Source organism: Oryza sativa, chromosome 1 (assembly GCF_034140825.1).
Source record: "Oryza sativa Japonica Group chromosome 1, ASM3414082v1".
Lineage (NCBI taxonomy): Eukaryota > Viridiplantae > Streptophyta > Magnoliopsida > Poales > Poaceae > Oryza > Oryza sativa.
Window position 1 is genome coordinate 41665102 of NC_089035.1, and position 14847 is coordinate 41679948.

Consider the following 14847-nt stretch of genomic DNA (forward strand, 5'->3'; position numbering starts at 1 on the left):
CTGCCAAGTGCCAACTATGCATCATATCAATTTTACGTTTCAAATATGCATGACCATGCTAGGGCCTCATCTTTTCGATCATGCCTATATTTCTCAGTCAAAATTTAAATTTTCAAACAGTGCTATATTTGGTTCTTGGTAGAGTGCACTATGCAGTGGGCATATTTGATTTTTAATTATAGCTAGTTATACTCCAAAATTAACTGGATATTCACGTGCATTATGTAACTTGAAATGAAAACTATACAAATCACTTGCAACGAATTGACAAACTGAAACTAATCAAACCTGAAATATTACGTTTAAAAGTATGCACGCAACAAATTAAAAACCATACATATATCATATCAGTACACCTTTTTTTCTTCGAAACCAGAGCAGTACAACTTTGGTACAACACATCGTAGTACTCGCACCGGAAAACACATCGTAGTACATAGACACAAGCCAGATTGCAACACACACACACACAAAAAAAAAATAACTCCATGACAGTGAGCTGCTCAGTTGCATATATATGTAGTGCAAAGTTACTGCAAATTTGCAACCTGATCATCTTGATCAAGAACAGCTATGATCAACAGTAGCATACAATGCATGGTTAATTGTTTGGACGACCTTGGTTGTTGCCTGATCTGAAGATGGAGAGCTCAGCTCTCACGTCGATCTGTATGGCGCCACCGCCCCTGCTGCCGGCGGCGGCGGCGGCGGCGGCGGCGCTGCTGCTGCTGTTGAGCGACGCGGCGAGCTCCTCGCCCTCGCGGTACCTCTGCAGGTACCTGTGCATGGCGTCGGCGTAGTGGTCGAGGCCGAGGCTCCTCATGGCGTGGCAGACGTCGTCGCCGTTCACCGTCTTCCGCCGCTCCCGCCGGCACCGCTCCGACGCCTCGCCGGTGACGAAGCTGATGAACTCCGTCGCGCACTCCTGGATCGTCTCCTTGGCCCGCTTCGATATCTTCGCCTGCGGCGGCAGCCCGTCCTTCATGATCCGGCCCACGTTGGCGATCGGCAGCAGGTTGTCCTGCCCGTTCGTCATCGTCACGCCGCCGCCGCCGCCATCGCCATCGCCGCCGTCTCGATCTCTCGACGCCGAGGTTGACGACGACGACGCCCTAGGAAGCCCTTGCATGGGTTGGAGGCGACCCAATTGGTTAAATCCAGAGAAATTGAGATCGCGGCTCATTTTCTTTGGTGGAAAAGGGGGTATGTATCTTATCTCCCTTATAAGAGAAGAGAGTCGTATGGTATAAATGGGCCGCACCGTCGTAGCAAACCTCGTGATATTGTTACCGACTGTGCTGAAGGGAATTGGCTGACTATGCTGAAGAGAACCGGCTATAGCTCTATTTATGCGTTGAGCGGCGGGTTTTTTTCTACTTGTTTATTGGATTTTCTCGATCTTGTTGAAAAAAGTGTGGAATGTTATGTTGTAACGTAGGGCTAGCATTGCCCGCCAGCACCACATGAGATAATGATTCTTTCCCTTTCCTTACAAAAATATGGTGCGCCCGCAGTATTTATTTGTCTATTCAATTATTTATATCCAACTTGTTTGGAAAAGAGTTCTTTTTTTTACAATTTTGAGGAAAGAAATAATGGGAAATTACATGCATGCAAATTTGTTTGATATGCATGTGGACTGATTTTTGACTCACTACAAGTACGCGGTACCGTGCTTTTTCATGAACATAATATACAAAAGTAACATAAGCCAACATTTCAATTTGTTTTATATATACTTTTATAGGGCAACAATTTTGTATACTACTGTATATATATGTAGAGTGATATAAAATCGCATCGATCGATGGGCAATCAAGCGTTTACGTAGACTTGTGCCCTGTATCTATTCATCGCTCGCAAAAGAAGTTATCTGACACAAAACTACATGTACATATATTCAGTTGGCGTGTGTAGATATAATCAAATTAATCTTCGGCTAATTAATTAACGGTCGTTATGATAAGAAAAATGTTAATCAACGGCAGTTTGGACTCAACTAGCAGCTGCAGATCAATTAAAGTCACAAGAAGATACCCGCATAATTTTTTTTTACATATATACGATAAAATATGAAAAAAGTGACAGAGAGCACACACTAACACACATGAACTTTCGATACTAGTACTAATTAAAGAAATGAAAGTGCAGAGAAGAATAACTTTTTGGCCCAAGCTAATTAAGCTTAAGCTAATAGCACTACTAATTAAGTTTAGCCAATCAGGCTGCGTCCTTTACACCGGCGATGGTGTGTATAGTCCTCTAGGCGGGCGACACCTGCCGGCCGACAAGCCGTGCGGCCCTCCCATGGCGGCGATGATGGCCTCCATCGCCGCGGCACGTGGCCGTGGATACTCCCGAATCAATGTCGAGACGACGACGACGACGACGACGATCGAGGAAGAGGATGACGAGGAAGACGAGATGGAGGAGAAGGCAACTTGGTCATATAAAAGGCTACCGATTTGCAGCTTTCTGACGCCAAAAGGGGGATAATTAAGCAAATGGTAGTTACACAGCAATTTGCTGTGGCCAATTTGGAGGAGTAGTGTGCATATCAAGTTTTCATCTTTTGATGCGCTGATTCCTAGCTCCCAATCGGATGGAACCATCCTTGAATTTTTCTTTATTATATGGTTTCATTTTCCCATGGACATTGTGAGGAATTAACTAACATGTACTAGACGGTACCGACGAAGAGGCTTTCGACACATATCATGTGCATGCATGTACAACCTCAAGTGTTAGCTAGCTACATACGTTAGAGTTTGTGTCAAATATATATACGTAATCGGTTACAGTTTAAGACTTGAAGTTGAATTAGATAAAAAAAATAGAGTAAAAGTCAGACTCTATCCTAAACTCTCTCTTAAATAGAGAGATAGACATGTTGTAACCGTATAGCGACTTAGCATAGGCGAGAGGGAGCGGCTATCGATCAGTGGCATCCGGTCAAGGTCGTTGTAACTCTAATATGTTGTAATATGCTGAACCAGGGAGGTCCTCGGAATATAGGTGTTGGCTGAACTCGTTATCAAATATTGTGTCTCGGTATCGTCATCAGTTTTGGATCTCCTATGGCATTAAATAATCCACATAATTTGGAGTTACATAATTAAAAAGTTATAAAATTTTGAGACAATTAACCCACATAATTGAAAATCGACAAAGGATTAAATGTAGTTGGTGTTTAGGGATTGGGATTGCATATTTGGAGTACAAAAAACAAGTATAGTTTAATTAGTGACACACACATATATACTACTAAAAATTCAGCAGTACAGAATTAATTATAACTAAGAAACATGTACTATCTCCGTTTCACAATATAAGTCTTTTTAGCACTGCCCACATTCATTTAATATATACATATGTCTAGATTCATTAACATCTATATTTTTTTACGAGGATTAACATCTATATGTGTGTGAGCAGTGCTAGAAAGTCTTACAGTATATAACACTATATGTGTAGTTGGAACAAGTTACCAGAAAAAGTCAACCATGCATGTGGATATATACCCTTACAGTACTAAACAATAATCAAACTTAATTCACATCAATGGTGAAGCACGGGCTGGATATATACATATATAGTCGATCGACAAAAGGTTAATTTTCACAAATTTAACACGAATGACTTTCTTTCCGATAAATATGTATAGCATAAAGAAATATCATATTGTGTGCATGATGCTTCGCTTTGGATCGAAAGGATGAACACACGAGAGAGCGCAGAGTAGCTAGTTTCACATTTGGAAAAAACTTGTTTCTCTACCTCCCTCTAGCAAATCTGTAATCTAGATAAATACTCCATCCGTTTCAAAATGTTTGACACCGTTGACTTTTTAAGTACGTGTTTGACCATTTGTCTTATTCAAAAAATTTAAGTATTTATTTATTATTTTCATATCATTTGATTCATTTTTAAATATACTTTCATGTACACATATAGTTTTGCATATTTCACAATTTTTTTTAATAAGATGAACGGTTAAACACGTGCTAAAAAATCAACGGTGTCAAACATTTTGAAACGGAGGGAGTATTAGCTTTGCACCACACCTTGACATATGCATGTATTCAACCACCTGCATATATGCAAATGAGCAGGGTACTCCGGGATAGAAGCAACAAAAAAAAATGAAGCTGTGCCTTATATGTTCTGACAGGAGAGAGAAAAATATTCAGGCCCTCTATAAACTTGGATAGAGGGAGTACTCTGCATAGTTTTGATCTCCCTAGCTAGCTTCCAGTAGTGCCATATCCAACTATCCCTTATCAATCCAGTCGATGGTGTGCCTGGTGTATGTAGTGTGTGTGCGCCTACGAAATAAGCTGGAGTAGGTGGTTTGTTTTTGGTGATCTTGCGATCTGCAGGTACTGAGTATCAATCGACTACCTCGTCTCGCCATTTTTCTTGCTAACTAATGTGGTTTCATAACGCGTTTTGGCTTGCTCTCGCAATTACTTCCTCATTTCCTCCTTTCAAAAGTAAATTCATTATTTACTCATCCCATGTACCAATACAGAACCCAAAATGACAAAAAAAAAACTAGAATAGTCCTACCGTATCAAATCTCAATACAATTATTTTTTCACTTTATCTATTTTCAACGTAATTATTTTCTACTTTCACAAACTCCAGTGCAATGATTTTTAAAAAATAAATTTATTTTATAACAAATGGAAGAAGCTAAATATGAACTTATTATGGGACGGAGGAAGTAGTAGTTAGTTTACAAACAATTAATTAAAAATAATTCATAACTATTATACATATATAATGGACTTATAAGTCCACATTATATGTATTGTTCAAGGTTTAAAAGGCAAGGCTATAAAATAAGCTACAATGAAAAATAATACACTCTACTAATTAAGTTTCAAAATTCAAATTCAGATTGCGGCTGAAAATTAACTGTCGAGATGAAGCTAGAAATTTACATACCACAATTAATGCATACAAGTACTGTACTGATTAATCAATAAACAGGGAGTTTAAAACTGTGTATATATACATATATCTTTCAATGATACTCCCTCCGTTTCACAATGTAAGTCATTCTAGCATTTTCCACATTCATATAGATGCTAATGAATTTAAACATATATATGCGTATAGATTCATTAGCATTTATATGAATATAGAAAATGTTAGAATGACTTACATTGTGAAACGGATGGAGTACTACATATATAAGTATAGTAGTACTAATCATATATTCCCTCCGTTTTATAATATAAGACTTTCTAGCATTGCACGCATACATATAGATGTTAATGAATCTAGACATATATTGTGTTTAGATTCATTAACATCTAAATAAATGTGGGCAATGTTAGAAAGTCTTACATTGTGAAATGGAGGAAGTATTAATTAGAGATGATGCATGCATGTAAATTTCTATGGTACAGACCAGACGCAGCTTGACAAGAAATATAATCCAAGTGAAATATGTAAACTTACATTTAGATTGATTGCAATAACAAAAATAATCAGTTTTGTTTTATAAAATTAAAACTTATGAATATTATAAATAAAAAATACAAAGAAGTATATAATTGAAACAAAAAATCACTGTATATAAATTTAGTTTAGAATTCTACGGACGCGATGAACACTATACTAGTAAGTGTATAATTGAATAAGAGTATTTGTTAATTTGGATTTTACCACGTGGGTGTGGTTAATTACATATATATATATACTACCACAAAAATACTCAAATTTATTTAAGAGTACACTAGCTAATAAGACAATATATCAACAGCTGCACCAACCGATTGGGTGCTGACTTCTCTAGCTAGCTTAATTGAAAAGTACATCTCTAGTACATTTTCTTGAATACTCGTATATGGTACATATATAGTACTACTTTTTTAAACGACATATATATAAGTACATTGGTGGGTATATGTATGTATATATACTCCATATATAGGATGCATTGTGACTTGTATATATAAGTACATTAATTGGTGGGGTATATGTATAGTACATTAAACAAAAAGTACTATCGATCTTTGAGTGGTCAATTCCTGCTTGAAGGTCCCTTTGCATTCGAAATCGTTATTAGATGAAGTACTAATTTATATTAGCATATATTGTCCAAGTGTATAGCTAGAAATTAAGTCTTTTGCAGATGGATCGAGGGGGTATATATGAATTAATTTGAATGGGTATATAGTCTATATACATGATGACAGTCATGCATGACTAAAATAACAGATCATCCTACTGACCAAACAGAGGTAAATTAACTGTTTAATTTACGCTGAAGCAAAAAGAAATGCGAAAAAAAAACCCAAAAAAGCCCTGCGCATATCAGAGAGCTAGCCATCTAGCGCAACTCCAGGGCTAAAAACAAAACAGTTAATGTTCATCTGCAAAGAACAGCAGAGAACTAGGCTGGGCCAGCGCTGGCCAATTAACTCGATCCAAATAATTAAAACAAATCCAAACCAAAAACTTGCATTGAACTTTCAGTTCGTCTCTAGTCCTACCAACACTGCAGATATATATATGATTCATATGCATGGCTTTTAGGACATGAAGCATAAATATGACAAGTATCTGTAACTAATGAATGGGTGTATACTGTATAGGAGTATAAGTTGCGTGTATAGGGGACACATGTATTTACATATCGAACACTGTTTGTCGTGCAGACATGCATTGTGCGTGATGCATGCCAGCATCCACCTAAATTATTAGAAGACACGTACTCACTCTCTGCAACCACTTCATAGAACATGCCATTTATTATGTCAGCAATTAAAGATAAACCATCAATTTCTGCGTCCTATGAACATTTAAGACAGTATACATAAGCCCGTTTAGATCTCGTCCCAAAATTTTTCACCCTGTTACATTGAACGTTTGAACACCTCCATAAAATATTAAATATATGCTTAAAAAATAACTAATTGTACAGATTACGATTAATTTGCAAGACAAATCTTTTAAGCCTAATTGCTCCATGATTTGCAATGTAGTGCTACAGTAAACATTTGCTAATGATTAATTAATTAGGCTTAATAAATTTATCTTGCGGTTTACTGACGTATTCTGTAATTAGTTTTTTATTAGTGTCCGAACACCCCATGCGACATCCTATATAATACCCGATGTGACATGCCAAAACTTTACACCCTTGGATCTAAACACCTCCATAAACTACGAGCGAATATGACCATATACTTATATCTATTGCATCGCACTATATATGTAAGACAACAGATCTCTAGAAAACAAAAATGGAAAAAAGGAAAGATTTATAATTAATATAATCCACCATTTTTGAAAAAAAAAAGAAGTCAAGAAGGTTGCCTTATATATTTTTTTGGCAAAGAAAATATAACTTCTGGCACTAACTAAGAATATACACACTATATATGTTAATTTTTGTAGACATCAGAATTTGAACTCTATGATCTATAATGAATTGATATAAATGAACGACTAGCATAATTCAAACATTAATTCAATTCTTGTAGGCATAGAAACACTCTCACACAATTACGACAAGGCACTCTCTATGTCAAAGAAAAAAAATCAAATTTTATATAGGAATCTAGACATAATATGTAGAAAAGTTGATTTATTTTGGGATGGACAAAGTAAATAAAAACTATACGGTGCATTTTGCTAGCGACATATATACCTCGGTTTGTGTATCAATCAACCATACAAGCATATTATGTAGTTTAAATTAAATCTGATAAGAAATACTATTATTTATATATATAAGCAATGAAGAAGGTCAACACACAATGCAAGAATGCATAACACACAGGGTGCAGAAGTTATATATGTGGTGCTCAAGAATAAGAGACAGTGCCTAACTAATTTCTCAAGAGTCAAAACTTATCAAACTAAACCCATATATGCATGATGAAATAGCTAGCCTAGGAATATCAATCAGCACAATATTATCCCTATATAGGCATAAGGCATGCAGGAACCTAGAAATCAACTTTTGATCAAATCTAGAATTAAATTTACTCAGATTCAAAAATACCCAACTCCAACTATGTCAATCGTCATAACGTGCAGATCAAAATAATTAATCACTACAAAAATTAAATTGGACGTACAAGAATTATTCATATAAAATCGATCATTTTGCATACTCCGATTAATTACTCCATATCCATCATGTCGCCGGGCCATCTTAGCTGCTAGCTTCTTCATCCTAACCTCATCTTCCATGTCCTTCAATCAATCTCAGCACATCCATCCCCACCTAGCTTCTCACCATCATATCACACCATGAACACAGATTAATTAGCTAATCTAGCTAGCTACTAGTAGCTAAGCACTGGCTACTCTTACTAATTATTAATTAGCTTAGCCACTGCAATAGCTGTTCATATGGAGGAGTAAGGTAAGATGGAGTAGCTAGAGACGATGGAGTAGCTTAGCTTAATTAAATTACTGACCTCTCAAGATTAGGAGGAAAGGTTGGGTGTTGGGTGAGAAGAAGACGACGCAAAGAACGGTGGCTAGAACTGCCTGGAGCTATCCGTCGACCTGTCCATGGCGTTGAACATGAAATGACCGGCGGTGGCGGCGGCGGCGGAGGAGGAGGAGGAAGGGTGGTCGGGGCCCGCGGCGGCGCCGGCGCCGGAGCGGGAGGTGGCGGCGGCGGCGGCGCGGTCGCCCTCGAGCTCGCGGTACTTGTTGAGGTACCTGCGCATGGGGTCGACGTAGTCGTCGAAGCCGAGGGCGCCGAAGGCCCAGCAGACGTCGTCGCCGTTGACCGTCTTGCGCTTCTCCTTGTGGCACTTGTCGGAGGCCTCGCCGGTGACGAAGCTGATGAACTCCGAGACGCACTCCTGCATCGTCTCCTTGGCCTCCTTGGAGATCTTGGCGTTGGGGGGGAGGATCTGCTTCATGATTCGCCCCACGTTCGCGATTGGCAGCAACCTGTCCTGCTCCTTGATGATCTCCGCCGCCGCCTGATCCGCCGCCTCCCCCTGCAGCTGCTGCTGCCGGCGATGCCCGTCGGCGTGGTGGCCGCCATGGTGGTCGGCCATGGCTAAGCTCGAGCTCTCTCTCTCTCTCTCTCTTCAGTGGTGGTGGTGGTGAGTTCTTGGGCTAGTGGAAGCGCTACAGTATATATGACGATTTAGAGGGCAGCACGCGCGCGGCCGCCGTTGGTTGTGTCTTTTATATGCGGTTGGGTAATCCGATTGGCGAGAGAGACGACCAGATCGATTCACTTGTTATTGTTGGGAATAATGGACTTTTCTTCATCTGCTTTCGCTAAGCTATACGCATCACATCCTAAGAGCCGAGTATAATAAGGTGAAGAAAACGGGCTGTATAATTAAGTTGTCACCTCATATTTGTGCTTATATGGAGAAAAGAAAAAAAAAGAAAGAACAAAACAGACTACAAATTTACAGCCAACTGCAGCACAAACTTCAATGTATTAGGTATTAATGATACGATGTATATCTACAATTAACTATTGTATGAGTAGACTATTAGGTGTATTATTAAATTTGCTCTAATACTACAAGTCTAAATAGTCTTTATCTAGATATCCAAATTTTTAGTACAAGATGAATAAATTATACTCCATCCGTCCCATTTTAAGTGGCCATGATTTTCCGTGCCCAACTTTGATTGTCCGTCTTATTTGAAAAAATTTAAAAACATAAGTGACGCGCAAAGTACTAGTCATGTTTTAACAATAAAAATACTAATTATAAAAAAAATTAAATAAGGCGGTGTCGGTGATATGGGACCGGGAGTATCGTGACCAGAGGCTTGAGGCAGACACAATCGCCCACGTGGCCTGGCACCTTCGGGGACGTCGGGCCCGAGGGTGAGGTGTCCGCCCTCCTCCTGATTTCCCCGAGGGGGGGTCGGGTGACTCCTGCCCCGGCCCCGAGGGCGGAGGCGCCCCGACCCCTTGTGGAGTTAGCGCCACATGAATGGGTTGGGTGAACACGGTGAGCCTCACCTAACCACATTTATTGCGGTCTGGTCGAACGTGTCACGCTGCATGCAGCGTAGTGCAGCGCGTTCCTTTATCCGATCTGTGACCAGTCACAGACCGGTCAGATCACGGGTTAGGTGGCGACTGGCGGTCTGACGCACGCCTTGCCCCATCCTGTCAAGACGAAAGCCTCTAGGCACTCGTCTCAAGCCGGAGCTAGCGTGTAATCTCTTAGAGATGGCACGTAAGCCCTGGTTAGATTTATACCAGGCTTCATCCCAACCATTACAGCCTATATGTTGTATGAAGAAGGGCGAACATGCAGATTGTTGAACTGACGCGTGGAGGACAAGAATGACCGGTCTGACACTGGTCATGTCGTCGGCAGACAGCCACGTTCCCACGACGCGCCTGCCTTCGGCAGAAGTGGAGGTAGGTGTGTGCCGTCCCGTCAGAAGGATGTTCGGAGGACAACCGTGCAAATCTCCGTCCATTTATGAAGAGAAGAAAAGTCCAGTTTGGAAAGAGAGGGGTGCATGTGGTATCCCCTTGAAGTATAAAAGGAGGACCTTGCCCATAGGGAAAGGGGGATGATCTTTTCCAGATTCGGAACTTAGAACAAGTGAGAGGTTGGCTCACACTTTGTAGCTCCCTCATACACAGATCCACCAAAACACAGGAGTAGGGTATTACGCTTCTCAGCGGCCCGAACCTGTATACATCGCCCGTGTCTCGCGTTTCTTCCTGGCTCGCGATCTTTCCACATACCGAGAGAGCTTGAGATTTCACCCTAAGCCCCCGGCCGAACTGGCAAAGGGGGGCCTGCGCGGTCTCCCGGTGAGGAGCCACGAGCTCCGTCATCTGGCGCGCCAGGTAGGGGGCTCAGCGTGTGTCTTCTGAGCTCTCGTACTCCTCCGTGTGCGCCAAGTTTTTCTTGTTCAGCCTAATGGCCGAGCAAGCAAAGGTGCACGACCTCTCTCCGAGTGTGAGCGGCGACGACGGGGAGCCAAACCCACGCCGTCGAGCTCGTACTCCCCCACCTCCTCCACACCAAAATCCTAAGCAGGGGGAGGCGCTCGAGAGGGTCGAAAAATCCGCAGCATCGCCAGTCGCGGGTGATGCAGGAGAACGGCGAGATGGGGAGCGTCGCCTCCTCGTCTACGGCGACGGCAGCACGCCTCAGGGCGCGCTTCAGGCTGTTGGCGCGCTCCTACGTCACCCGCCCGTCGTCCCTGACCCGGAGTCTCCAGCCCAGCGATGGCTGGACGACGTGGCCAACTTGGTCATGACGGCACAGCAGCGCCTGGGTGCTGGTGGACGGTCCGCCACCACCAAGACCTCCGGCGCCGCCACTACCGGCTCCGTGTCGTCAAGGCGGAGGGCGCGGCGAGCGGCGGCTGTTGCACGCCATTCGGCTGCCACTCCCTCGTCGGCACCTCCGACTCGGGAGGATCAGCATGGAGAGCCGGATGCTCGCCTCGACATCGAGCGCCGGCGTAATAGCCGGCGTACTCCTCGCGCAACGGAGGGCGCCTCTTCGTCCAGAGTGTCACCTCGACATGGACGTGAGGACCAGCCCTCCGTGCCCCCGGCTGGTGGTGTCGGCTGTAGAGCCTTTGTGGCGAGTCTTCGGAATGTCCGTTGGCCCCCAAGGTTCCGGCCCACCATCACCGAGAAGTATGATGGAAGTGTCAACCCCACCGAGTTTCTCCAGGTCTATACGACCGGGATTGAGGCCGCTGGGGGTGACGACAGGGTCATGGCGAATTTCTTTCCCATGGCCCTGAAGGGACAGGCGCGGGGTTGGCTAATGAACCTGCCACCTGCGTCGGTCCACTCTTGGGAGGATTTATGCCAACAGTTCACTATGAACTTTCAAGGCACTTATCCGCGCCCAGGCGAAGAAGCGGACTTGCACGCGGTACAGCGAGGGGATGATGAGTCACTTCGCTCGTACATTCAGCGGTTTTGCCAAGTCCGCAATACCATACCATGCATCCCTGCACACGCGGTGATCTACGCGTTCAGGGGGGGGGTGTGCGGCACAACCGCATGCTCGAAAAGATCGCTTCCAAAGAGTCCCAGACTACCGCAGAGCTTTTTCAGCTCGCGGACCGAGTGGCTCGCAAGGAGGAGGCCTGGACCTAGAACCCCTCCGGTTCCGGAGTGGCAGCTTCGGCCGCCCCCGGATCCGCCACTCAGACAGGGCGGCGTGACAGGAGGAGGAAGAAGAGGTCAGCCCATACCGACGACGAGGGTCATGTCCTCGCCGTCGAGGGCGCTCCGCGGGCCACCCGAAAGGGGAGGCCTGCGAGCGACAAAAAGAAGGAAGCCGACGCTCCCTGACCTCGGCTACTTGGAAGAGCGAAGGCGGCGCGCGGCCCTTCGAGCCGCGCGCTACCAGCAGAGCCTGCGGCGCTACCATCAGCGCCACGTCCGGGCCCGATCACTCTACGTCGACGACCTCGTCCTACGCCGCGTCCAAACGCGTGCTGGATTGAGCAAGCTCTCACCAATGTGGGAGGGTCCGTATCGAGTGATCGGCGTCCCCCGGCCGGGCTCCGTTCGGCTGGCCACGGGTGACGGCACAGAGCTGCCTAACCCGTGGAACATCGACCACCCTCGTCGCTTCTACCCCTAGTGGGGGTCGGGTGTCAGGTCTTGGGCTCGGGCCAACCCCGCGCCCCCCCCCCCCCCCGGGGCGTGCAGGGTTGGCCGGGGGCTTATCTTTTTTCTCTTCCGTATTTCAATAAAAACATTTTCGATTTCCTAAGGACTGTGTCTGTGCCATTGTTTCCTTTTGAAGAATATTGGCTTGAATTAGCACGCTCGTGCTCGATCCTGTCCTCGGGGGCTCGGGTCGGCTAAAATCGCCAAACGGGGCCCAGAACCGAGCCGTGCCCCGGGGCGTGGTGAACTCCGAGGGGGAATCGGCAAAAACCCACAATCGGGTCACCCATAACCCTCGGTCACCACGCTCCCGGCCTGGCCAGTCTCGACATGTGGATCTTCCCAGGCACTAGCCCCGACCCGAGCCATTTGAGGACTAGGACCTGGGCACGAGCCCTTGTTCAAGCCAAGACACAGAAGGACCGAGGCATAGGCCATCCTTGTCTCATACACACAACAAATAGAATTGACATAGAAATTTCCTCTTTATTTGGTTGCAGATTAAATTAGTCTATACAAGAAGGGGGCCCGAAGGCCTCGGAAGAAGAAAGAAAAAGTTATTCAAGATTGGCGGGGGCCTGGGGGCTCACTCCGACGCGCCCGGGTCACCAGCCTTGTCGTCGCTGTCGTCCGCACCACCGTCACCGCCCTCCTCGTCGGAGTCGAGGGCGAACGCGAGCCGAGGGGCCGTACCCTCGAAGCTGTGGACGATGTGGTCGGCGGCGTCCCGGACCTGCGCGCGTGCGCCGTCCTCAGTTCCGGAAGGGAACTCTTCCAGCGCTGCCCACGGGGAGAAGTCAGGGTCCGAGAGGCCCCCAAGCCGAACGGCGGCCCAAGGCCCCCGACGGCCGGAGCTGGCCCTCTGCCTGCTTGTTCGACGGTGCCAGGCGCCCCCGACCCCCAGGATGGCCCCGAGGCCACTGCGGGAAGGCCGCGCCTGTCGCCCTCCGACCCCGAGGTCGTCGGCGCAGAAGCCGAGGGCGCCCCGCGCTGCCTCTCGGAGGAAGAGCGCCCTGGAGATGCGGCCCCTAGCGAAGAGGATCGGCCCCGCCGAAAGGTGCAGCGGCCCGTCTACTTTGTTAGCAAGGCCCTCCGGGACGCCAAAACCCGATACCCTCAGGCCCAGAAGATGCTATACGCTATTCTGATGGCTCCGAGAAAAGCACCATCACCATATCTCCAGGCGAAGCAAATCGGCTCGCCCAGATTCGTGCGCTGCTCAGGTAATGTGGCAGTCTTGAAGAGACCGCCCATTATTGACAGCCAAGTTACCATTACCGATGTGCATGGTTTGAGACCGTTGGGTTTTTGCCCAACCATGGAGACCGGTCCCACCTGTCACCAGGCTTTAGGAGTGGCGTCATGCCCGACCGCTTCCCTTGAGAAGGGCGATCGCCCTGGCATAACGCCGGGGGCTACTGTCGGTGATATGGGACCGGGAGTATCGTGACCAGAGGCTTGAGGCAGACACAATCGCCCACGTGGCCTGGCACCTTCGGGGACGTCGGGCCCGAGGGTGAGGTGTCCGCCCTCCTCCTGATTTCCCCGAGGGGGGGTCGGGTGACTCCTGCCCCGGCCCCGAGGGCCGAGGCGCCCCGACCCCTTGTGGAGTTAGCGCCACATGAATGGGTTGGGTGAACACGGTGAGCCTCACCTAACCACATTTATTGCGGTCTGGTCGAACGTGTCACGCTGCATGCAGCGTAGTGCAGCGCGTTCCTTTATCCGGTCTGTGACCAGTCACAGACCGGTCAGATCACGGGTTAGGTGGCGACTGGCGGTCTGACGCACGCCTTGCCCCATCCCGTCAAGACGAAAGCCTCTAGGCACTCGTCTCAAGCCGGAGCTAGCGTGTAATCTCTTAGAGATGGCACGTTAGCCCTGGTTAGATTTATACCAGGCTTCATCCCAACCATTACAGCCTATATGTTGTATGAAGAAGGGCGAACATGCAGATTGTTGAACTGACGCGTGGAGGACAAGAATGACCGGTCTGACACTGGTCATGTCGTCGGCAGACAGCCACGTTCCCACGACGCGCCTGCCTTCGGCAGAAGTGGAGGTAGGTGTGTGCCGTCCCGTCAGAAGGATGTTCGGAGGACAACCGTGCAAATCTCCGTCCATTTATGAAGAGAAGAAAAGTCCAGTTTGGAAAGAGAGGGGTGCATGTGGTATCCCCTTGAAGTATAAAAGGAGGACCTTGCCCATAGGGAAAGGGGGATGAT

General features: G+C 46.1%; 2 protein-coding genes across 3 annotated transcripts; both read right to left on the bottom strand.

The window, feature by feature from the left end:
* Positions 1-598: 598 nt before the first annotated feature.
* On the bottom strand, positions 599-1150 carry LOC107278457 (transcriptional activator hap3). The gene has a single exon (XM_066306761.1). The coding sequence runs from the start codon at positions 1127-1129 to the stop codon at positions 602-604; it is 528 nt and encodes a 175-aa protein (XP_066162858.1). The 5' UTR covers positions 1130-1150; the 3' UTR covers positions 599-601.
* A 6847-nt stretch (positions 1151-7997) lies between these two features.
* Positions 7998-9164, bottom strand: LOC9266773 (nuclear transcription factor Y subunit B-1). Of its 2 annotated transcripts, none has more exons than XM_015780386.3 (2): positions 8445-9164; positions 7998-8248 (listed from the first exon to the last, which is right to left on the bottom strand). In XM_015780386.3, the coding sequence occupies exon 1, from the start codon at positions 9039-9041 to the stop codon at positions 8508-8510; it is 534 nt and encodes a 177-aa protein (XP_015635872.1). In that variant the 5' UTR covers positions 9042-9164; the 3' UTR covers positions 7998-8248; positions 8445-8507. The 2 variants fall into 2 exon arrangements, with proteins under 2 accessions (XP_015635872.1, XP_015635864.1); XM_015780378.3 differs by having other exon boundaries at positions 7998-8252.
* Between the last annotated feature and the right edge of the window lie 5683 nt (positions 9165-14847).

Coding starts and splice junctions, on each gene's coding strand:
- LOC107278457 (XM_066306761.1), bottom strand. CDS start 1,129: ATGCAAGGGCTTCCTAGGGCGTCGTCGTCGTCAACCTCGGCGTCGAGA.
- LOC9266773 (XM_015780386.3), bottom strand. CDS start 9,041: ATGGCCGACCACCATGGCGGCCACCACGCCGACGGGCATCGCCGGCAG.